This window comes from Castor canadensis, chromosome 7 (assembly GCF_047511655.1).
Source record: "Castor canadensis chromosome 7, mCasCan1.hap1v2, whole genome shotgun sequence".
In the NCBI taxonomy this organism is placed as follows: domain Eukaryota; kingdom Metazoa; phylum Chordata; class Mammalia; order Rodentia; family Castoridae; genus Castor; species Castor canadensis.
The window spans coordinates 68,549,098-68,572,209 of NC_133392.1; the positions used below are offsets into that span (position 1 = coordinate 68,549,098).

The 23,112-nt window shown below is 50.6% G+C and overlaps 1 protein-coding gene across 13 annotated transcripts in view; it reads left to right on the top strand.

Annotated features, from left to right (window-relative positions):
• Positions 1-11,053, top strand: part of Zmiz1 (zinc finger MIZ-type containing 1) — a 214,480-nt gene extending 203,427 nt beyond the window's left edge. For 12 of the 13 annotated variants that reach the window (XM_074079289.1, XM_074079287.1, XM_074079286.1 and 9 more), the window contains 5 exons: positions 113-181; positions 569-813; positions 1,808-1,974; positions 5,444-5,701; positions 7,220-11,053. In XM_074079289.1, coding sequence (XP_073935390.1) covers positions 113-181; positions 569-813; positions 1,808-1,974; positions 5,444-5,701; positions 7,220-7,327 — 847 coding nt within the window. In that variant the 3' untranslated portion in view covers positions 7,328-11,053. The remainder of the gene's footprint in view (positions 1-112; positions 182-568; positions 814-1,807; positions 1,975-5,443; positions 5,702-7,219) is intronic. The other variant, XM_074079290.1, reaches the window with a different exon arrangement.
• The last annotated feature ends 12,059 nt before the right edge of the window (positions 11,054-23,112 follow it).

The following is a 23,112-nucleotide window of genomic DNA, read 5'->3' on the forward strand; positions in this document are numbered from 1 at the left end:
CCCTCTCTGTGCTGCCTGCTGTACAGTAGCAGGGGAGGGGCTCACCACAGTAGGGAAGGATGGAGGGATGGGCTGTGCCCTGCATGGGCCTAACCCCACTCTCCTTTTCCAGTAAAACCGCTCTGCTCGAGGGCCTAGAGGTGGATCAGTACATGTGGGGGATCCTGAACGCCATCCAACAGTAAGTGGGGCCCCGACTGGGTTGGAGGCCACTTCACTGGCCAGGCTATCAGACCACTGACTACCCCTTCACCTCTCTGCAACCTGACTTTGGGAGTTTCTGTACCTGGGGACAAATAAACGTTCCAAAACGCATAGAACTCAGCCAGAGCAGGAAGCCAGCAGTGCCCTGCTCTGGGAGGGAGGCCTCAGTACCAGCTGCTCCAAGGCCAGCCCCTTGCTTCTCCTAGCCTCAATTTCCCCATCTCTTAAACAGAGATGTAAGCATCCCTACCAGGCCTCTCTCCTGTGCACAGTGGTGAAATGGGGCAGGGGGTCTCTGCGTGGGCCTCTCGTCTCCAAAACCAGGCACTCCAGAGCCTCAGCTCAGCCTCCATTGCTCCCCCAGCTCTGAGTTTGAAGAGGTCACCATAGACCCCACATGCAGCTGGCGGCCAGTGCCCATCAAGTCAGACCTGCACATTAAGGACGACCCTGACGGCATCCCCTCGAAGAGGTTCAAGACTATGAGCCCCAGCCAGATGATCATGCCCAATGTCATGGAGATGATTGCTGCCCTGGGCCCTGGCCCCTCCCCATACCCACTCCCTCCTCCCCCTGGGGGCACCAACTCCAACGACTATAGCAGCCAAGGTGGGTGTAACTGGAGAAGAGGGAGGGAGGAGGGTAACCCAAGTCCAGTGGGGCTCCAGATTTCTGTGCTGATGGGTGGCAGGTACACAAGGCGGGAAGGAAGTAGCAGAGGTGATACACCCCCAAAACACAATCCTCAGGTCACTGGACTTGAGGAACAGTGGGCTAAGCCCAGGGGCTTCAGAGCTGTTCTGTTGTACCGTGTTTGCCTCTCCCAGGCCCTCTAGTGTTTTTCTGTGACATCTTTTTTTTTTTCACTGTCCCTCCAGTTCTTCCATCCTCCCAGAAAGAGTCCAGACACCTGGATTCCCAGCCTTTGGTCTCCCAGGTCACCATCTTTGGCTCTTACTCGCTACTGGTCAAACCAAAATTTACTCCCCTACCACTTGGTTCCTAGAAAATACCCCACCCTCAAATGTGGCAGCTCTCCCACCAGCATCTCTGGACATAGTTCTCAGGGCTCCTAGTTTATTAGTGGCCCAGAGACATTAGTCCAGTCCCAAGGGCCCCAGCATCTCAGTGAGCTGACCCTCTGAGCCTCACCATCGCCATGGGGTAAAGGACGCAGTGGCTAAAGAGGCTGGAGAGCCCTTCCCTATCAGTATCATCATAAGCCTGGGGCAACTTTCTTTATGGACTCGTAGAAGAGCTTCTGGCCTGGGTCTCCCAGTTATAAAATGGAGCCTAGGGAGAAAGAGCCCAGCAGCTCAGGTTAAATGCTCAGACTTGGCTTTATTTCATGTCCTCTCTCCAACAGGATCTAGCTGTCCCCTTTCCCGCTCAGTACTAGTAGAGCAGCACACGTCCTGGGATGCCCTGGCCCACAGGACGAGGCCATATTGCTGCTCCATCATCTACCCAGAAGCCTAAGGCTGCAGGATCCTTGCCAGCCATGTGGGAGGGACAGGACTTGACTTTCACATTGCCTGTTCCCTGGGGGGCAGCCACCTTCCCTCTGGGTGACACCCCCATCCCCAACTCATTTCCTCCCCAGGCAACAACTACCAGGGCCATGGCAATTTCGACTTCCCCCACGGGAACCCCGGCGGGACATCCATGAACGACTTCATGCATGGGCCCCCCCAGCTCTCCCACCCCCCAGACATGCCCAACAACATGGCCGCCCTCGAGAAACCCCTCAGTCACCCCATGCAGGAAACTGTGAGTACCTCCTGTCAGTCCCTCAACCTCCCTATGGCCTCACTCCCAGCCTGTCTGGGGCTGTTTGGGGCAGAGGGCTCCCCTTGGGGCCTTTCTTTGAGGATATTCTGGTTCCCTCCTGGGCAAACAGGACAACTAAGAATTGGGTCTGGGGGCTCAGAAGGGAATAAAAGGCCTGACATGGCTATTTCATCTAGGATTTTTCATTCTCTGGAGACTGAGGAAGCTCCAGGCTGCTCTTGTCACACTTTGTACTACCCTCCTCGCCCCACCTCTCTCTCTCTCTCTCTAATATGTTTCAAGCCACCTGGAATTTTGTCCCAAACCCAGGCACTTATTCCACAAAGGTCTGGATTTTCAGGGTGTCAACCACCTCCGCAAAAGGAAGTGCTAGGTAGCCTGAGCACCCTGGAAGCATGCCCTCCTCATCCTGTCTCTCTTTTTTTTATTTTCAGTAGTACTGTGGGTTGAACACTTAGTGCTTCTTGTGCTCTACTGCTTAAGCCACACCTCCGGTCCATTTTTCCATTTTGCGCTGGTTATTTTGGAACTGGGGTCTCACAAACTATTTGCTTAGGCTGGCCTTGAACCTTGATCCTCCCAATCTCAGCCTCTCAATGATCTAGGCTTACAGGTGTAAGCCACAGGCACCCAGCTTATACTTCCTTCCTTCCTTCCTTCCTTCTTTCCTCCCTTCCTTTCTCTCTCTCTCCCTTCATGTACTAGGGCCTTGTATTGATTAGACAGGCCCTCCATCACTTGAGCCGTACCTTTTTTGCTTTTGTTATTTTTGAAATAGGGTTTCACATTTTTTTCCTGTTCAACCTGGACAGAGAGCCTTCTATGTATGCTTCCCATGTAGCTGGGATGATAGGTGTACACCACTATGCCCAGCTGTTTGTTAAGATGGGGTCTCAAGAACTTTTTGCCTAGGCTGGCCTCAAACCTTGATCCTCCCAATCCCTGCCTCCCAAGTAGCTAGGATTACTAGTATGCCTGGACTGTCTCCCATTTATTGGCATGCTCTGCATGGCTGGAGATACCCTCAGGGAAGGTATCCTGTGCTAGTTGTAGGCCTTCCCCTTCTATGGCCCAACAGCAGTGGCAGAAGGCCTGGCCAAACTCCAGAGTCCTGTCTAGTGAGCGCTGGATGATTCTGCTTTGTATAGCAGACATTTCCTGAGCCTTGCTTTGGGTCAGGCTTGGACCACTTGTGAACAAGACACAGAACCTTTTGCTCACGGAGCGCACCTTCTGCAGGGGCCTGGGTGGAAAAGAACATTTGGGGTTTTGGGGAAACCAAGGCCCAAGAGCTGAAGTGGCTTGTCTGAGACCTCTCTCTGGTCTCTCACCTTGGGGAGAAGGGGCAGTTGCCAAAGTACACATCAACCAGTGGGAAAGTCCAAGGTTGGGAACCTACATCAGAAAGGTCACTGCAGCCCTTTTATCTTCTGTTGTGTGGCCTGAAAAGAAGGGAGTCACATCCCTGACTCTCAGCAAGAGTAAATGTTAACTCTGCCCTATGGGGCTTCCGACTTCTGGAGGCTTCTCTCCTCCTTGGCCCCTCAGACGCCCTAGGACCTCAGCATTAGACGGCCAGGAGACACTGACATCACCTCACACACACCATACCCAGGGCCTTTGCAGTTCCTAACCCTGGAAGATGGCAGTGGGAAGGTCATGTACTTCCTCTTACCAGCCAGCTTTGTCCTGCCACAGGGGCTTTGTAAGCCTTCAAGTCCCCCTGCGATGCTCCCTAGATGCCCTGTCCTTCCTGATTTCTGACTTCTCACTGAAGGCAACCAGACCCAGAGGTATAGTTGTGTCAGGGGTTTGGGGGTAGTCCCAGGTCAACTCCAAACACGATGTGGCTAGAGGCAGCCTGTGCCCAGCTGAACATTGGGATGGTACCCATACATAACCAGGAGCCTTCCAGCCAGGTGCTAATGTGCCCAAGGACTCTCCCATGCCAGGCAGCAGGTTGGCAGGTATATCAGCAGGTTTCAGAGAACACCTGCCCCTTCTAGGCCCTGAGATGCTCCAGCCCATGTCAGGGAAGGCGGGCACCATATCAGAAGACCCAGAGACCGTCTATCCTGAGCTGCTCTGCTCCTTGCTCCCCCAGGATGGGCATCTGCTGGGATGGGCTGAGTGGTCACAGGCATGAGTGGAAGCCTGCAGCTAGCCTCTCATTGACAGCTGTGGTGGCCGGTCCCTCCAGTCTCTTCTTCATGTCATGCCACATGTGGGTCCCCTAGGATTCCAACCACCTGGGCTAGAAGAGCACAGTGCTTCCCCATGTCACATTGGGACGGGGCCCTACACCCTGAGAAGAAGGGGCCACCGGGACTAGGGGTAGGACCCAGCCCACAGTAGGCCTGGGAAGCACCTTTTAACAGAAACAGGAAGAGGAACTAGGCTGCCATTTGCAAACTCAGGAAGGAAGAATGCAGAAATGTGGTCTGTGTGGACTAGAAGAAGGGGCAGGGTGAGGGGAACCAGAAAACCAAGGAAATATTTGTTTACCAGACAGCCTGTTCTGACCAGAGCGTGTATGTGGGGCTGGAGGCCTCCCTGATGGAATGCTTAGTGCAGGGTGTCCCTCCAGACTTCCCATTCTGAGGGAGGACCTGCTTGGAACAGGGGGCATATTTACGTCTTACTCCCCATTAGGCCATCTTGTTTTTAATGTGCATGCAAATTGAAGGATGCGAATTATCTAGTTGATTTGTTAGAGTCACCACTCGCCCCAACCTCACCTTTAGTGAACCATCCAGAGCAGCACCCCTCCCTTGGAGGCCTGGAAGTGCCTGGCCTCCCCAGCATCCTGAGCTGGAGGCCTGTTGCAGACTAGGTGGGGTGGTCAAGAGGAAGGGCCAGGCAATGTGCTGTGCTGAGATGCCCCGGTTACGAAGGCTCCCGTTGCTGAGTTCCATCTCGGAAGCAGGCAGGGCTCATCTACCTGCCCAGCCTTTCCCCCAACTCCCTTGGGGCTCAGTGCCAACCCTGAGCTGCACCCTGCCCGCCCGTGCTGTGTGTCTGCATCTGCTCTCCACTGCCCTGGTCCGCAGTCACGCACCACACCACTGGCAGCATCTGCCTGCCTCCCCCTCCCCAGAAACATGACCATTTTGCTTCTCCATTCTGCCTCTCACTGTTGTTCCTTGTGGTGACAGTGGTGTCGGGATGGGGAGGCGCTCAGTGTTGTGCCTGTCTTTCAGCCCTTCCAAGGGTTCCATGTAGCCTGAGGCCCCTCCTCGCCTTCCCCTCCACAGCCTCCTTTGTTGACAGTTTTGGGGGAAGACTCTGTTTTTCTGCCCCCCAAAACCATTCAACTTTGTGAGAGGGCACCTTTGTTTGGGGGTTCGTTACTTCCCTGGTTTGTTTGGTTTTCATTTTCTCCAGGCATCTCGTCGCTGTGCCTCCGTCACCTCACCTTTCTTTTCTCCTGCTCTCTCCTCCTCCACAGATGCCCCACGCTGGCAGTTCTGACCAGCCCCATCCCTCCATACAAGGTTTGCACGTACCACACCCCAGCAGCCAGTCAGGGCCTCCATTACATCACAGTGGGGCTCCTCCTCCTCCTCCTTCCCAGCCTCCCCGGCAGCCGCCACAGGCCGCTCCCAGCAACCATCCACACAGCGACCTGACCTTTAACCCCTCCTCAGCCTTAGAGGGTCAGGCCGGAGCACAGGGAGCGTCCGACATGCCGGAGCCTTCACTGGATGTAAGTTGGGGTCACCATGCACCTTGGCCTGGGGCCAGGCTTGGCACCAGGACCTGCCCGAGAGAAGGGGAGGGTGCTGAGGGCTCAAGGCCACGGGTGGAAAGGTGGGTGGGTGGTGGGTGGGCCCCAGCCAGCCTCTCATGGCTCCAGAACCAGGAAGCTCCATCATGGGAAAGTGTCACTGAGGGCCCCATCCCTACCCTGCCAATCCCTCTCCCCCCAGTACCTTGGCCACAATCCTATTCCCTAGTTCTGCCCACTTTCCACCCAGGCCCATGCAGAGTCCCTCCAGGCTAGGGCTTTGGAGCCAGCGCAGGAGGGTCCCTGCCCTTCTTCACCCCTACACCCCCCTCCACCCCATGTTGAGCTTGCTATGTCTGTGTCTCCTTTTCTCTGGCCCTAGGCAAGGGAGGGGCTGGACTATCAAGGCCACTCTTGTCCATCTTGCTGGTCTTGTCTGTCTGCAGTTTTTCTGTCCGCGTGTTGTCCATTCCCTGCTTCCGCTTGCTCCATTGCTCACTCCAAGAAGCCCCTGTGTGGGGTGGCAAAAAATCGGGGGCAGCAGGATCAACTTCAGGGCACAATCAAGGGCAGCAGGTCACAGTGGGCAACTGAGGTTCATACCTTGAAACCTCGATGGTCGGAAATGTGGGGGCCACAGAATGATTAAGCCTAGACAGCTGGACAGGGCTGGCTGGAATGGGACCAGCCACTTCCCCTCTGATCTCCACGGTGGGAGATGGGGGCTATAGCCAGCCCATGTACTTCTAGGTGCTAGATTCCCAGAGGAGGCCTGTTACAGTCCTCAGCCACTCTTGCCCTCTACCTCCCAACCGCACTCTGTGACCCCACCCTAGCAGTATCAGGTCTCATGATAGGGGGTACTCACTGCACAGCTGTCTTGGTTCTCACACAACTCTCTGCCCCCTGGCCAGGCCAGTGGGACACTGTTAGATTAATGAGAACCCCTGTGTGACGTAAAGATTCTAAGGGAATCACTATAGGGGATAGGGGACAGTGGGCCACGAGGACAGAGTGTACGGCTGGCCAGTCACGGCGTCCCTGGGAACGCTGAGAAGAGGGAGGCAGTGAGCACTCACTGTAGGGGCCACCCGGCCTTCCCACAACTCTCTCCTGTGCTCATGTGTGAAGCCATGTGACTTTTGCTGGGAGGCTGTATGGTCTGCACCTCCTCATAGCAGGGTCTGAGAGGGCAGAGGAGCACTTGGCCAGGAGGAAGCCCTTTGGCCCACCACTGGGCCTTCCCAGTTTGTGAACCTGATGCTGGCACCTGGGAAGGCTCAGCCTAGTTGAGGTCTCCGTGGGAGGGCTGAGGGCGCTGGGTGTGCCTGCCCCTGCTAAGGTGAAGTGGCCCTGATGGGTGTGGACATAGTCTTCAGGCTATGATCCAGGAGGTAGGCAGGAGGGCCGCGAGCAGGCCAGCGGAAGCCCTTGTTCCTCCCCTGGACCATCTCTCAGCCGACGTCTCACCTGGACTTTTTACTTCCTCTTTTCCAGCTCCTGCCAGAACTAACAAATCCTGACGAGCTCCTCTCTTACCTGGACCCTCCCGACCTTCCGAGCAATAGCAATGATGACCTCCTATCTCTCTTTGAGAACAACTGAAGGCTACTCTTCATTGGGGCCATCCCTTCCCACTCTGCCTCCTGCCCCGTCTGTCCCACACACTTTTCCTCCCTCCTGGGAGCCCGTGCTCAGGCCACCTGTTGCCAGGACTACAGGCTGGGGTGCAGGCAGGATGTACCAGGAAGGCCTTGTGAGGCTTCAGCCTCGTACACCTGAACGCCCTGGGCTGGGGCCCATGCTAGAGCAGGCCCAAGACGACCCCCGCTGAGGGGGGGCCTGGCCCAGCTGAGACACAGGCTGATGGCGGCTTCAGCTCCCTCTGTGTGTGCTGACTCCAGATAATGTTCCAGTGCAGTGCCCCCAAAGTTCTTCCATTTTCTGAACTGTAGCCCTGCTTTCCTGCTTCCTGGCCCAAGTATCCTTCAAGTGACTGGAGCCTGAGAGAGAGAGTACCCAGAGACTGGTGTGGGGACAAGCCTTGGAAGGGCAATGACAGTTGGCAGCAGAGAGTATGCCCTACCTGCCACCGCCCACCACAGAGAAGCACAAACCTCTGGGAAGGAGAACAACTCTCAGGGCCAGAGTTCATCACTTTGACCTCTGACCTCTAAGCCAAGAAGCCCTGTACACATTCAGAAAACAAGAGACAAATGTTGCTTTGTCTGAGAGGAGCTGCCATTCCTGCTTGAGGTTGGAAAGGGGACAAGGGCCTCCCTGGAGCCAGGACAATATATTGCAGGGCTCCATGACCTTGGACTCAGACCACGCCCCTTAAGGGACAGGGAGAGAAAGCACTCGAGAGCATGCGTGAGTGTGTACCCAACCAAAAGGGTTGTACTCTCCGTTGGAGGCCATGGGAGGATATTGGACAGTCAAACAAGCAGCCCCTTGCAACTTTGCTATAAGCCACTCTCTGCTTTCAATCAGTGACTGTGGAAGGCTCTGAAGTCACCTGGAGGAAAGGAACACTGGACTTGGACCGCAAGCAAGCCACTTCCCTCTTGTGTTCTGTCTCCTCCTGCCCCACCTGCCTCGCCAAGATTTTCCATGGGACATCACTTCCTTCTGGTCCTAGTCCTGGTTTGTCTAGCCAGTGGCAGGGTGCACGGTGGAGAAGCAGGGCAGGTACAGGGGCAGCTCAGACAGAAAGAAGCCTGGGACTGGACGGCAGGAGCCCAGCATATCAGTGTCTCTCTCAGCCTCTTGGTCTGTCTCTGCATTCAAGGCCACCTCTGGCTTCAGCCAATACCATCACCGCTGCATGCACCAGGATGTCCTGTGGGCATTTCTGTGCTGCCAGCCGCCCCTCTGCATCCGTCCTCCACTAAAGCTCACCCCACACTCCTACTCGCTTGGCAAGAACAGCCTCTGCTGTTCCTTCACTGCTTCACTCCATCTGCTTAGGGGTCCCCAGGGGGCTTGTCATGCATCCACTTTGTTACAGGCTGGTCGATGTCCCTTAGTCGCTTGGCCTATGGTGACGCTGGATTGTCCCGTCATTTGGGTCCCATCTGTAAATTCTTTGCACCCTTTCCTGCTGCTTCCACCCAGGGCCCTTCTCTGCCCTCCTGTCCACTGTCAGGGTCCTTAGTGGCTGTCAGCCTCCCCATATCCCTTTGTTCAGTGGGTGTTCCCCAGCACTCTCTGTGGATTGTACTGGAAAGGTGGCCCCAGCTGTTGACTTGCAGTCACCATACCAAACGGCACAAGGTTTTCTGTAGGAAAGCTGCCATTGTCCCCACTCCTTTTCTTCCTTTGTCCCTTTGTCGAGGTTTTTTCAAATAGCGTGTTGTTCAGTATGCAAATCAATTATTTTAAGAATCGCTTTTGTAAATATCTTTGTGAATATTTTAGTATCGTCTTTGATAATATTCAACATTTTCATGACCTGGTTAATAGCCTTTGCTGGTGTTTTTAAAATACCTTGACTCAATAACAAAAACCGAGTCTTTTTTTTAAAAAAACAAACAAACAAACAAAAACAAAAAAGCAACCAGGGCTCTTTGTACAGATGAGGGATGAACAGAATGGGTGGCTATACTGGGAGTGGAAGACCAGGAAGCCTACTGTTGAGGTCCATGCCCAGTCAGGTTGGGGGACAAGATGACACCAGGGACAATGTAGCTGTCTTGGCCCGGTGCCTGTGGCCTGGCAGGCATAGGGCCACACTCTGCTTTGAACCATCTGGAATGTTCAGCTTCAGACAGACTGACAGATGCCTTCCTTAGAAGTTCCTGCTTCCTGCAGTGATACTGTGCCCCGCAAAGGCCTGGGGTCCCTGCTGCTTGTCACAATGTACCCAGGTTCTGCTCACAGGCTGATCTGCACTTTTCTAGTGCAAAGGGTCTACATGCACCCTGAAGCCTGGCTCCAGGCCCTTCTTGCCATCTTGGGCTGGCACCTGAGGCTGATTTTCTGGGTTCCCCCATGCAAGCCTCCACCAGCAAGTTCACAGAGCTGTCCTCCAGCCAGCTGTGACTGTGGTGCCTGAGCCCATGCTCTGGGAACATCCCCTTCCAGAGTATTTCCACAGTTAATCCAGGGTGTGAGGGAGTGCAAAGATGTGGGGCTGGAGCCATCCCGGAGAAGTGACAGGTGCAGCTAAAAGCAACATCTATAAGCAGAGGCAGGCCTGCACTCTGGACAGACACTTCCCTGGTTCTTTCAGACAACAACTTGGAGCCATAAGTAACCTCAGCAAAAATGAGGTCTCAACAAGCCACTTTCCCATGACAAACATCCACCCACCCATTGGCATGTTTCTGCCACCACTCCCCAAGATGAGCTGGAAGCCAGTGGGGCAGGCTGGCAGGGCCCCAAACAGACAGTTGTCCCCATCTTCTTGGTTTGAAGCTTTATTCATGTATCATGTTCCTCTGTAGCCATTTTATTTTTTAAGAAACTTCTAATACTTTCTCCCTAATGAAAGTCCTAACCCCCAGAGAGCTACAGGTCTGCTGCTGACGGGCCTCGGGCCTGACCCGTCCAGACAGGGCAATGTGAGCAGCAGCGACTCCAGGGACGTGTGTACATATGTAAATGAGAAATAGACATGTCAACAGATGCATTCATTTCTCTTGGAATGTGTATTGTTTTTATTTTACAAAACAAAACAACAAGGCTTGGAACTCCATCTTGCGTGGGAAAACTAGATCCTGTTTGTTAGCGTTTGTGAGTTCACATTTGTCTCACTCATGTAATATACTCTGACCCTGTGTGGCAAAGCATTTTGGTTCTGTTTTGTTTTTCTTTTACCTACATGTACTATTTAGCTTCAGTGTGCTAGTTCAGCCACCTGTGTATTTTTAGGGTGCTATGGAAATAATGAAAAGAAACGGGGATTTCAGAAGAAAATTGTAACCAAATCCATACTTTGTATAATTTTTGATATCATGATCACAGGTGATTCACATGACCACACATCAACACACCCACAAGTGCAGCCTGAAGTGACTCCCACTGAAACCGCCATCGTCTTTGTACATCGTATGTACAATGCAGTCATTTCATACTTTAAACTGGTCAGAAAACTAATTGTGATTTCTAGTCTTGCAAAGCTGTATGTAGTTAGCTGATGTGACCTCTAATATTTATCTAATAAATATGTATTCAGATGAAACCTGTATATTAGGTGTTCATGTGGTTATTTTGTATTTAAAGATCAAATTATTTGACTATTGCTAGACATTTCTATACTCTGTTGTAACACTGAGGTATCTCATTTGCCCATGTTAATTTTTTTCTAAATAAATGGACAAAAACGAAGGTTCTGGTGAATTAGCTGTTTTGTGGATGTTAAGGAGTGGTCTGGGCGTTTTTGCTTTTGTTTTTAAAACTACCATCCCTGTCTTGTCACTGCACTCACACACATAAAAAATAAAACAGTGGGGGGAGTGGTTGGCACCGGTGGGAGGGGGGAGGTGGCAGGGAAAGGGGTAGGAGGATGAATATGGAGCAAACAATGAATACACATGTATATAAATGCAAAAATGATACCTGTTGAAACTTCCAGGAATTGGGGAGGGGGGGATGAAAGCAGTGGAGGGGGTGAATTCAAGTATGATATATTTGATACATTGTAATAACCTTTGTAAATGCTACCGTGTACCCCCACCCAGCACAACAATTAAAAAAAGAAAGAATGAAAAAGAAAAAGACCAATAAACACTATTGATTGAAAAAAAAAAAAACAAACAGTAGAGTGGCTTGGGGCACTGACATGAATGAATCCTACCCCTCATGTGTCACTCACCTGGGACAGGTGGGTATTCAGAGCCCCATGCTCTCACCTGATGGGACCCTGTCTTCAACAGACCCTGCTTCCAACTATGGAACAGGTGTGTGGAGCAGGTAGAGTAAGTGTGGCTGGATGCTGGGGACTCAGGCTACATGTGACTAAGAGTGTCTAATGGTGACTAGTAGTTGCTTGCAGATTAAGAAGCAGGAATGTCTTCGTGTTAAATCACAGAGGGCCTGGCCAAAGCATTCCTGAGTGAAGAAGTAGAGGCACAGCCAGCTTCACAAAAAGTGGCGTGTCAGCAGCTGCTCCATGCAGGCTGCTCCTTCCCAGCTCTGTGTGACCACCTGTTTTTCAGCACACCTGCTCCACTCTCTTGTAACGACAGCTTGGGTTTCTCTTCAGATTCCATCTCCACTGGCCATACCCCAGCCATAGTTCTAACTAGCCTTACAGCCTAAGCACCCAGCAGATTGGGTCTTTGTGTCTCTAAGTTTTGGGGAAGTGAATCTGATTGACAGAGCCCAATGGCCCCTTACTGCCCTTCCTCCACTCAGTCTGACCACTGAGGAATAGGAAGAAATAAACATGGCCTTCCCCCAGAAGGGGCTGTCCACAGGCAGAAGTTGGGGCTGGGCAGGAATCCAAAGTATATCCACTAATGGGAATCAAATGTGTGGGGATGTGGTTCGGGAAAGGGCACAGGCCTGAGTGGGGATGTGAATGTGTAGAAGTCAGTCAGGCTGAGGCCCAGGGGGACTCCTATGGGGGTCTGGATGCTTGGAAGTCCTTACCTCTGGCCCAGTGCTCAGTTTCTCTTTTTTGGTGGAAGACAAAGGAAAAGAGATAAGAAGGGTTTACATTAAAAGTGGAATCCTGGCTGGAGGTGTGGCTCATGTGGAAGAGCACTTGCCTGGTAAGCACAAGGCCCTAAGTTCAAAACACCATACAGTCAAAAAAAGAAAAAATAAATAAACAGAGTCCTGATCACTGCAGAGCTGGCAGACACTGGCCTCTGCCAGCCTCACAGGCAGCATTGGCCTCAACTGTCCGAGAGGGGGCATAGGTCAGCATCAGGGAGCTTCCCAGAGAAGTGGCCCTGTTCCCATTGCCTTAGAGCAGTGACCGCATCAGAGCGCTGTGAAATCCGTGGGTGATGTGTGACCATACTTTTTAGTGAACCAGATGAATGTAAAGTTGAAACTATCAGGAGTGTACTCTACAGAGCAAGGCAACATTCAGGTTGAGGGGTGGCAGCAGGTACACGCATGCTGAGTCACGGTGTTAGTTCTTACTTGTGGGTTTTGGTTACAAACAAGGTTTGGATGTCCTTACCTTAAAAGTGGGAAGTGGGGACCAGGAGGAAAGATAGTTTACTACCCTAACTTCATGACATTTCTGCTTAACACCCTGAAAACAAGGATACAACCAAATGTAGACCTGTGACTGCCCCAAGGCCTTATGGGAACCTGCAGCCCCCCTCCCAGTTCACTCCTCCTGAGATGGGTTCCTTCACTCTGTGGTGAGAAATGTAAACCAAATAGCCCAATGGAGGGCCTGGCTCACAGCAGTTAGGGCTCGGCCTCCCCTATGCCCATCTCCTCAAATCTGGCCACATGTCAGGAGTCATCTTGAGTCTCTGTTCTCCCTCCAGCCCACCTTGCAAAGCCTCTACATCAGGCCATAGGGTACTATTGGAAGTCATTCAGCCCTACAGGTGCTGCAGGACCCACTGGGGTCACCAGCCTCACTGAGCCCTCAAGGAACCCATCTAGCCTTTAGCAGTCTCCCCTCCCTCTAATCCACCCATTCTCTTGGGGTCTTCTCCTGCCTCTTACTCAAACATGCCCACCTTGCTCTCAGCAGGCACCACCCCATACCTACTAGCTGTCCATTCAACCCACAGACTCAATTCTATCCCCAAGCCACATCTTTCTCACCCAGGCGCAGAGGGTGTGGCATCACTCTCAGAGGGCCAGCCCACCCCTGGCCTCTGACATCAGCACCTTCTTCTCTTCCATGAAGGACCTCACTCCATCAGCTGCCCCTTTCCCATGCCTTCTGTCTCCCCCAAGGTCCAACCCTCAGCTCTGGCCTTGTAAAGTTTACCCTGGGTTCACACCATCTCTGCCTGTCAGTGCTCTCTGTTCCTCAGATAGGCTCCTTGGGTGACCAGCCCAGGAATAGGGCCTGGCTCACTCTTTCCTCAATAGACCTGGACCACTGACTGACTGGTCCATGCCCCACCCCTTAGGACTTCCAATGCCGCTTCTGGAGGCTGGACCTCACAACCGCACTTCATCAGTTTCTGTGTCTTTCTGGAAACACTCTTCCCTTCTCTGGGATTCCAGGATGACATCTCTTTGGTTCTTCTGGTCTCTTCCAGAGCCTTCTGTCTTCTCACAGTCCCTGAAGTAACCCGGTACTGTGGTGCCCTGGGAAGACCTTTACCGCTGGCCTACCCATCCTCAGCTGCTGTGAGGGATGGCTGCCAGCAGGAAGTAGGTGGCAGCAGCCCACCAGTTTCCCCCTTCACCAGAGAATTCCCCTCAGGAAGCTCTTGCTGAGAGGTCACTGCCATCCACACCACCACATGCACCCTGGCTGGGCAGCCCACAGCCAGGGACTAATAGCTGCAAACAGGAACAAAAGGGCAACTTCTCTGCCGGGGGGACCTTCCTGGAGGCCTATGCCTGCTCCACTTTCCTCTTCCTTCTCTGCCTCCCTTCCTCAAAGGTCTCTCCTAAGTGCCCTCCCTCAACAGATCATGGCCACCTGTGGGCCTGTGTAGTGTAGGTGTATGTCACCTTGCCATCCACTTAGAATATAAGTTGGACTCATCTCAGAAGGAGAACCAGTCACTCCTGAAACCATTTCTAGTTCTTTGCCTCCTCTTAACTACTCTGTGTGTCCAGGTATCAGTCTTATACCTCCTACTGACCTCTCCCCTAGGAGACAGCTAGATACGGCCTGCTTGCCTGGTCCTGCCCACCCCACACCTCTCAGCTGTGCCAGTGTGACCTGGAGCTTGCACCTACTTGCTTTAACCCATCTATTAGAAACACCTCAGGAAACCCGTTTGGATAACGCCCTGGACCCAATGAAGATGTGGCTCACAAGTCTCTCTCTCCCTCCCCATGCTCTCCCTGGCCTCCATGTACATGTGGCCTCCATGCATGGCATTTACCCTCCTAGGACATGTAATTAATGCCACTTTTACTTCCCTCTGTGTCTCTTAATCATTTAAAGATCCTAAATTTAAAACACCTGTCTCACCTTAGCTTGTAAGGAACTAGACCTCAGACACTGGTGCTGGGAGTGGGCTTGGGAGGCAAGCTTGGAGGGTAAGTTACTGTAGATAGACCACCGACTCAGTGGCAACGATGATCCAACAGTGGTGGCAGGTAGACAGGGACAGTCCCAGTCACGGGGTTGCAGGATGTCACCTGCAGTGAACTGGGATGGGATGCAGGACGTGACTGTCTCTGCTGGTGCTATGTCTCTGGAATTTTAGAAGTAGGGGAAAGAGTGATTGTATGAACCATGGAACTGGGTGACTATTGCAGAGTGTCAGTGATGCACTAAAGAAAGGAAATTACAGTTGCACATCTCTTCATGGACAATTTAAAACAAAGTGGCAGGGTCAGAGGATAGCTCTTGGCAGGAAGCATTGAAAATATGTACCTTCTGCAGACAGAGGACAGACAGAGCAACAATCAGGTGGAGGATTTCATTGTAAGAGTGGAGAAAGGTCAGAAAGGGCTGTGTTCTCAGGCCCCTAGTTAGAAGGTAATGAGACTCACAGTCTTGAAGTAGGGACTGTTGCAACAATGCTTCTCCCTTGTCACACAAAGTATTTATAATCCCAGGTGACAGAGGAGCTTGGCTCACAGATGGACCAACTTGGTGTATAGGTGCCAGTCAAAAGTGGACTGCACCTGCATCCAAGCTCACCAAAAGTGGCCCTGAAAGACTGTGGTGAAAGGAAATCCCTTCACCAGGCCAGTGGGCAGTGCATCTGCTGATTTTCATGCCAAGAGAGGTGATTCAAGTAAGGACACACTTGTACTTGTGGGCGGTAGCAAATGGCCTAGCTATCAGTCAGAGGTGTGGAAAGAGCAAGAATGGACTATCAGAGACAAGGAGGACTGAGAAGGAGACATGTGAGCCTCTGGGCTCACACATGACATTTTAACCTGCTGTACAGTGCAGCCATTGCAGAAGGGCCATGAAACAAGCCAGGGGGCAGTCTCTGTCCTTACCCCTCACCCTCCATGTAGTGCTTGTACAATATGGGCTCATGGAGACATGACAAACCTAAACAATACTATGAAAGCCTGGGATCCCTCTCACCAAGGTTGATCTAGCTAATGCTACTGCTGAATGTCCAACCTGTCATCAACAGAGAGCAAAGCTGAGCCCCTGGCACAGTAATGTGCCATAAGGAGGCCAACTAGCCACTCCGCAAGTGTATTACATAGAATCCCTTTATCAAAAGGAGGGCAGAGGGTCACTCTGATCAGGATCCATACATATTCTGGGGGGCAGGTGGCCTCTCCTACCTATAAAGCCTTAGGTAACCATGGTCAGAGGGCTGTCTGAGTGAGCTCACTGACATGGCTCTCTCATGCAGCATCACTGAAGAGATCCAAGTCACAGTGAAGGCAGAGTGGTAGTGGATACGTGACCACAGAATCCAGTGGTCCTACCACACATCAAATCATCTAGAAACTACTAACCTAAAGAGTGTAGAATGGCCTCCTAAGGATGTATCTGAAGCACCAACTGGGAGGTGACTCCTTGTAAGGGGGAAATGGTTTGCTGTCCTTCAGATTGTTCTATACTCCCTAAATCAATGACCATTATTTATCACAGGAGGTGGAACCTCTGTCAACTTGGGTCCCTGAATGACTTATGGAGCTGATCCTTCCACTGATCTGTGCTAGAAATTTAGCTTGAATAAAAAATAAATCCTATTGAGCATGGTGGTACATGCCTATAATCCCAGCCTGGAGAGGCAGAGGCAGGAGAATTACAAGTTTGAGATCAGCCTGAGCTACACAGTGAGACTATTTCAAAAAAAAAATCTTTATTACAGTATTTCAATGACAATGAGTACCATTTGTTACTGCAGCAAAGCCTGGCCTTTTCTAACTCGTATATCCCTCCCCACATGTCTAGCTACTACTTTTAGTGTCATTTAGTGAACGTTTACTATGTGTGCAGTACTATGCTGGTAGATTTACTTGCTTAATTTTATCATTATAACAAATCCACAAGGCAGATGCCATTTTACAGAAGAGAGAAGTGAGGAACAGAAAGGTTGTGTATACTCGTCCCTTGGTACCTATAGGAGATCAGTTCCAGGATCCCACTCAAATGTGAGATGATATATTTGCCTATACCCTCTACACATCCTCCTATATACTTTAAATTATCTTCAGATTCCTTCTAATACCTAATACAATGGGAATGCTACATAAATAGGTGTTACACTGTATTATCTAGGAATAATGACAAGAAAAAGCCTGCACATGACACATTTTTTATCAAATATTTTTCATCCACTGTTGGTGGGGTCTGCAGATGCAGAAACCCCATATGCACAAGGTGAATCAGCATTCCTTAAAAGATGAGGTGTCAATCCCAATGCTTGCAGTACCTGACAGGGACAGGCAGTCAGTGAAAACAGCCAGGTGTTATGTTAGTTATGTCCTTTAAGGAATATGCTTTCTCCCATTTTTCCCAAAAGACATTACCTTGGTTTATTGTCCTTTTTGGTAAGAGATGGAATGTGTGAGTGTTCTAGTATCATAATAAACAGTGACCACAAAATCAGGGGCTTAAAACAACACAAACCTATTATCCTACTACTTTAACTTATCAGAAATACAAAATGGGCCTGACAGGGCTCAAAGCCATGGGTCAGCAGGTCCATGTTCCTCTTGGGAGCTCCAAAAGGTCACCTGTTCTCTCACCTTTTTTCCTCTTCCATCCTCAAAGCCAGCAAGGGCTGATGGAGCCTTTCTCTCACACCCCCACTCACAGAGGCTTCTGCCTCCCTCTTCTGCATTGAAGAACCCATCTGATTACACTGGGCCCACCAGGATCATCTCCCCACTTGAAGGTCAACAAACTGATCATCTTAATCCCATCTGCAAGCCTAACAGCCCTTGGTCATGGGTTAGGATGTATCACAGATTCCTCTTGGTGAGGCCATTAGTCTGCCCACTACACATGGAGGCAAATAGTATTTCTCTGCTATGATAATACAAAAAGCTGATGTAGAAGGACAATGATGCAAAGGCCTCAGGACTAGCTAGGTGGTGGAGGACACAGAGACTGTGGACAGCCAGATAGCGCTGGTTGTGACTAAGTGACTTCGGCTTCTCTAGGTGTTTATTACCAGCTGAGAATGTAGACCCACCTGTCACTAGGTCTCCTAATTTTTCAAGAGACCCCAGAAATGCAGATTTTTTTATAATGAAAACAAGCAAACAAAAATGTGCCCAGATGCTGTGCAGCCCAAATAAAGCCAAAATGTGGACTGCATCTGCCTCTAAGACCCCATCCCTGACCTCTGCCTTAGGGATGCATGCTGATTTAAGGGGCAGAGTGAGCTGCGAGCCCAGCCCTGTAAGACTGCAGAGGGCAAAGCTTAACTACATATTCTGGAAAGACTCGTCCCTGCCTGAGCCCTTCAGAGGTACCCATGGTCTGCAGATCCCAATATCTAGTCCTGTCTCCCACCTCCCATCCCTGAACTTATTCTCTCTTCTTCACCCTCATACCCCACCCTGTTTCTCAGGACCACACATTTGCCAGTGACTGCCCCTCCTCCTGGAATGCTACATTGGACTTTGGAAAGTGCCTGAGCACCTTATCCTCCCTCCCTTGAAACCACTGCCCTTTCTGCTGAAGGGCAGAAGTGAAGCAATGTTTGTCCCCCATGAGCAATCCCCCTCCTTTGACCCCAGCCCATAGACCAGGATGGACACATGACCCCAGGATCAGCTAGCCAGTGAGCAATTATATCAAGAATGTGCTCTGAGGCACCAAGGCTAAGGCCTGCTACCTGTGACACCACTGGTTAGAAACCAGCCTCCACTCTGGATTCTTCCCCTGGTCTGGAGATTTCTGCAACAGGCCCCACCACTGTCTTTGACATATTCCCTCCCCTCCAGACTACATGGTTTCCCTGTTTTTAAAGAAACAAATTTCTGCTATCAAAAGTTAAGTCTTCTGACCCCTGTCATTAGAACAAAAGGCAATTTCTAGCTTTGAACTAAAGGATATCTGTTATAATGGGAACATATGCCAGACAAAGACAGGGTCCTAGCCTCAGAGGATAGGAGAGTCTTTTTCTATGATTACTGTTTACTGTCTGATGACCTATTATCTTCCCTGCAAGGCAAGAAAGTCCTGCTCCTTCAGAGTGACGCTGATGAGGGGACAGAGCCCCATCGGCCCTGCCCTGAGCAGCTCCCTAGGCTCTCTGGGTTGGTTTTGTAGCCTGACACTCCAGGTAGCTCCTAGCTTCCAAGTGGACATTTAATGTCCTGCCTGCCAGTGACCCGCCCTAATTCTGGGAATAAAACCAGCTTCCTTTTTTAAATTACTCTACTCCTTTGTGCTGTCCCTGCTCTTGGATCAGGCGTTGCTTTTATGATAGATAAACACTGAAATCCCCTGCATGCAGCTGCCAGATTGAGAAAACCAAGGAGTACCCCCTAGGGAGAGAGATTTCCTTGCTTGGAGATTTATCACCTGGCTTCATCTAATTGCCAACGTAGCAGAAAAGGAGTTCAATAAGAGGGCAAAAATCCAGGGAAATGTGGTCTAGCTGTGTGCCTAGAAAGGAGAATCCGAGGGAGGGATTCTGATTGGCCCAGCTAAGTTCTGTGCCTGCTCCCAGGACTTGTCATTATGTACTAAAAGTTGTGTCAGCGCCCATAGATTTGATGAGCATTTAGCCAGTGATCAGTTAGGTTTTGCCTCATAATAAACAGCTCTTTCTTACTAGAGGCCTAAAGGAACCTTTCTTTTAAATTTCTTTTCTGCTGATCTGGGCTAGAATGGTATAATCACAGTTGGGCTTGCTCATATGTTTGCAGTCACAGGCAGGTTGATTTACGATGGCTGCACGTGTGTGTTCGGTTGGCTTCTAATCAACTGGGGTGATGGGGATCCAAGCCATGTGTCTCTTGTTACTGGTAAGGCCAGCCTGGGCTTGTTCAAATCTGGTGGCAGGTTCATAGAGATGGAGAGGAATTGCACAAGTCTTCTCAAAGCACAAAACCACGATGGTATCACTCGTGCCTCATTCCATGATGAAAATAAGTCCCAAGGTCAGCCCAGATTCAAGGCATGGTGAAAGAAACTACTTCTTAATGGAAGAAGAAGCCACAGTGTCACATTGCAAAGATCATGTGAGACTAGGGGGAGGATTTCAGGGTAGACAATTGCAATCTACCATAGCCTGCTTCTTCCACATTACCCCATAAGAGTCCATACAACCATGGCTTTCAGCCCACAGTGATTGCTCCAGGGGGCAGGTCCAGAAACGAGATGAACCAATTAAAATCCTTCCCTACCAGGCTCCAGTGGCTCACTCCTGCAATCCAATCTACTCAGGAGGCAGAGATCAGGAGGATCACGGTTTGAAGCCAGCCCAGGCAAATAGTTCCACAAGACCCTAGCTCAAAAAACCCTTCGCAAAAAAAATAGGGCTGAATTTTTCCATTCTGGGTGCTAGGATGGAGGAACCCTTTTCCTTCTGACCATGAAACTATGAGAATACGAGCTTAGCAGCAGCCAAACGACATGTCTCAGGAGCGTGGAGGAGTCTGAAGTAGAAGGCCACAAAACTGCCAGGTGAAGAATAAAGGAATAGCAGGGACAAGTGATAAATACTCATGTCTTCCTCAGTGATATGAGCCAGTGGGGTCCCTTTCCTCTAAGCAAGTTTGACTTAGGTCTCTGCCAGCCACTGCTTTGGTCACTAGAGTGACAAGCTGATAAATGCAGTCACTTATACTACGTGTCAACCTTGGTATAATACTGCACTGGTGGATGCAGATGGATTTATGAAACAGTCTTGAGAGAGCTATGCACTTGGATAGGGCTAGGGCCAGCCACCCTTTCTCCCAGACTGGAGTGTCATCTTACCCCAAGAAGAGGGGTGAGTTTCCTGGGTCTGCCTGGGGAACATGGCCCGGACAGGCTTGGGAATAAGAAGTCATGGCCTCATCGGGTCTGGTGTAGGAAAGAATGTCTGAATTCCAACTTTTTCTCTGGTCCTGGTATCACCACCTACTGGGGGTGTCTGATTAGTCAAAGTTGAGATCACAGGCAAAACTGTTCCCCACCCCCACAGACCTCTGTTCTTGGTGGTGAGAGGTAAGGTCTATATGAAGGTACCTCAAGGATCCCTTTGGTTTATATCAGGGTCGGAAAACTATAAGTCCTGTGTCAAAATCTATTTTTATAACCGTACGGTAAGAATAGTTTTTATGTTTTTAGGTCATTACATTTTAAACAATTATATAAATACCTATACCATAATTTCAATATTGCCTCTGGCCCACAAAACCTGAAGTATTGACTATTTGGTCCTTGAAAAAAAAGTTTGCAGACCTCTTTTTACACAGTGGAGTTCAGACACCTGGATACAGTGACCTACCAAGGCAGAAGATGTGGAAGGAGAAAGACTTCCTCCAGAGGAAATCAGAGGATTGTCAGGAAGGGAAAAGATTCAGAGCAGCCAGATGACAGAGGTCATTCATGCATGTGCACACACACTTGAGTCTTCCAACTGAGATGGCTCCCCACCAGCTGTCATCTAGGAAGAAACCCAGGAATTAAGTGATTTGGATAAGATGCTCTTTATTGTCACTGTCAGGTTAATGGAAGAGCTGATTTGCAATGCAGTTCAGAGCTGGGAAAAGTGGGAGCTCTCTAAGCATAGTAAGTCAAGGTATGATCCATGAAAGGGTCAAGTGCATGTAAAGTGGAGAAATAGAAATGTTTCTTAAAGATCCAATCACCTTCAGCCAACATGTGTGAGATCAGCTCTTCAAAGCTGCCATGGATAAAGGTAATCTGGTGAGACCACATAGCAAGCAAAAGACACCTACTGAGCCTGGCTACTCCACTTTGAGTCTTTTCATCAGACCTGGAAGTGAGGTCATCTGTGAGTGAGTCACCACCTGGCTGAGGCCATGTGACATCTGGAGGGAGGACCACACAGCTGAGTCCAGTCAGCCTCTATCCCTGAGGGCAGAACCAGCCATAGTTACTGTTTAAATCTACTTCTCCAGGGAGTTCACCATGTGCAAGCAAGTCACCCCCTTGGAGGGAATCCATCTTTGCCATACCGAATATGCTGGATCTTTAGTAATGAGAGGAGCCCTTCATCCCTCCAGTCCAAGCAATATGCCGGAGCTCAATGACAATGTGAGAACCCAGAAGGATGCTGGGTTTCACTGTGCCTTAGAAGGAAACATGGGGTATCCCAGAAGTGGAGAGAGAGAGAGGAGATGGTGGGAAGAGATGGAGAAAATGGTGGGATGGGCCTGTAAAAGCATCCTGGGGCTCTGGAAAACATTCTGGTGCTTTCCTTGGGCACAAAGCCTGCTTCCTCTCCCTAGTACACTTCTCTGAGGCTTTGAACTATCACCTGCCCTCAGCACATCACAGGGCCCACACTTTCGGGAAGGCAGGTGAGGCCTGGAGCTATAGGCAAAGGAAAGGTGGTGCAGTTTACCCAGTCAGGCCTGTTTTGTACCACACAATCACCAAAATGACAAGTTTTACAGAAGTGTTCATTCACAAGGTGGTCAAGAGTGTGGACACAGGACAGCAAGTCTCAAATCTGCCTCCTCAGGGATAGGCTTTGGGGACACTTATGGGTCAAGGTGTGGGCAAAGATGACTGGATGACCCACACATCAGAGGTGTCATCTATAGCCAACTGAAAGCAAGTCCCTGAAAGCAGGTGAAGCCAAGTGAGTGTAGAAATGAAAGTAACTGTGCTGGTGAAGCCCAAGGGTTTATTTGGGAATCAAGAGCAGGAGAGATAGGTTAAGTCACCAGCCTTATTCAGGTTTTCCCTTGCTTTCCTTATGGCTTCAGAGGAATGGTAGCTTCTCCCTCACTATGACCTCTGTCCTGAGCAGGGTCCCTGACCCCAGAAGTAGAGAGATGGAGAAACAAATGTATATCCTTAAGCCAGGAGGGGACCAGAAGGAGACCCCTGTCCTAGAGTTGAATCTTGAGGGTCCAGGGCTTGCTACCCCCAGAGGAAGGAGAAGTACCAGGTACCACCAGGTCCATGGTTGTCATGGGATCTCATCGTGGCAGGAGAACACGGGACAGCAACAGGACCCTAGGTGGGCAATCCTACTAGTTCGTGGGGATCAGACCTCACGAAAAACTTCAGGATACAGGGGCCCCAGAGACCACACACTGCCTGCTGAAAACCCAGTGCTGCTCCTGCTGCTGGGGGAACAAACTAGAAGGAGCAAGGACAAAGAGGAGCCAGGCATGAACCAAGGAGAGCAGTGCTGCCACAGGACCATTGATCACAC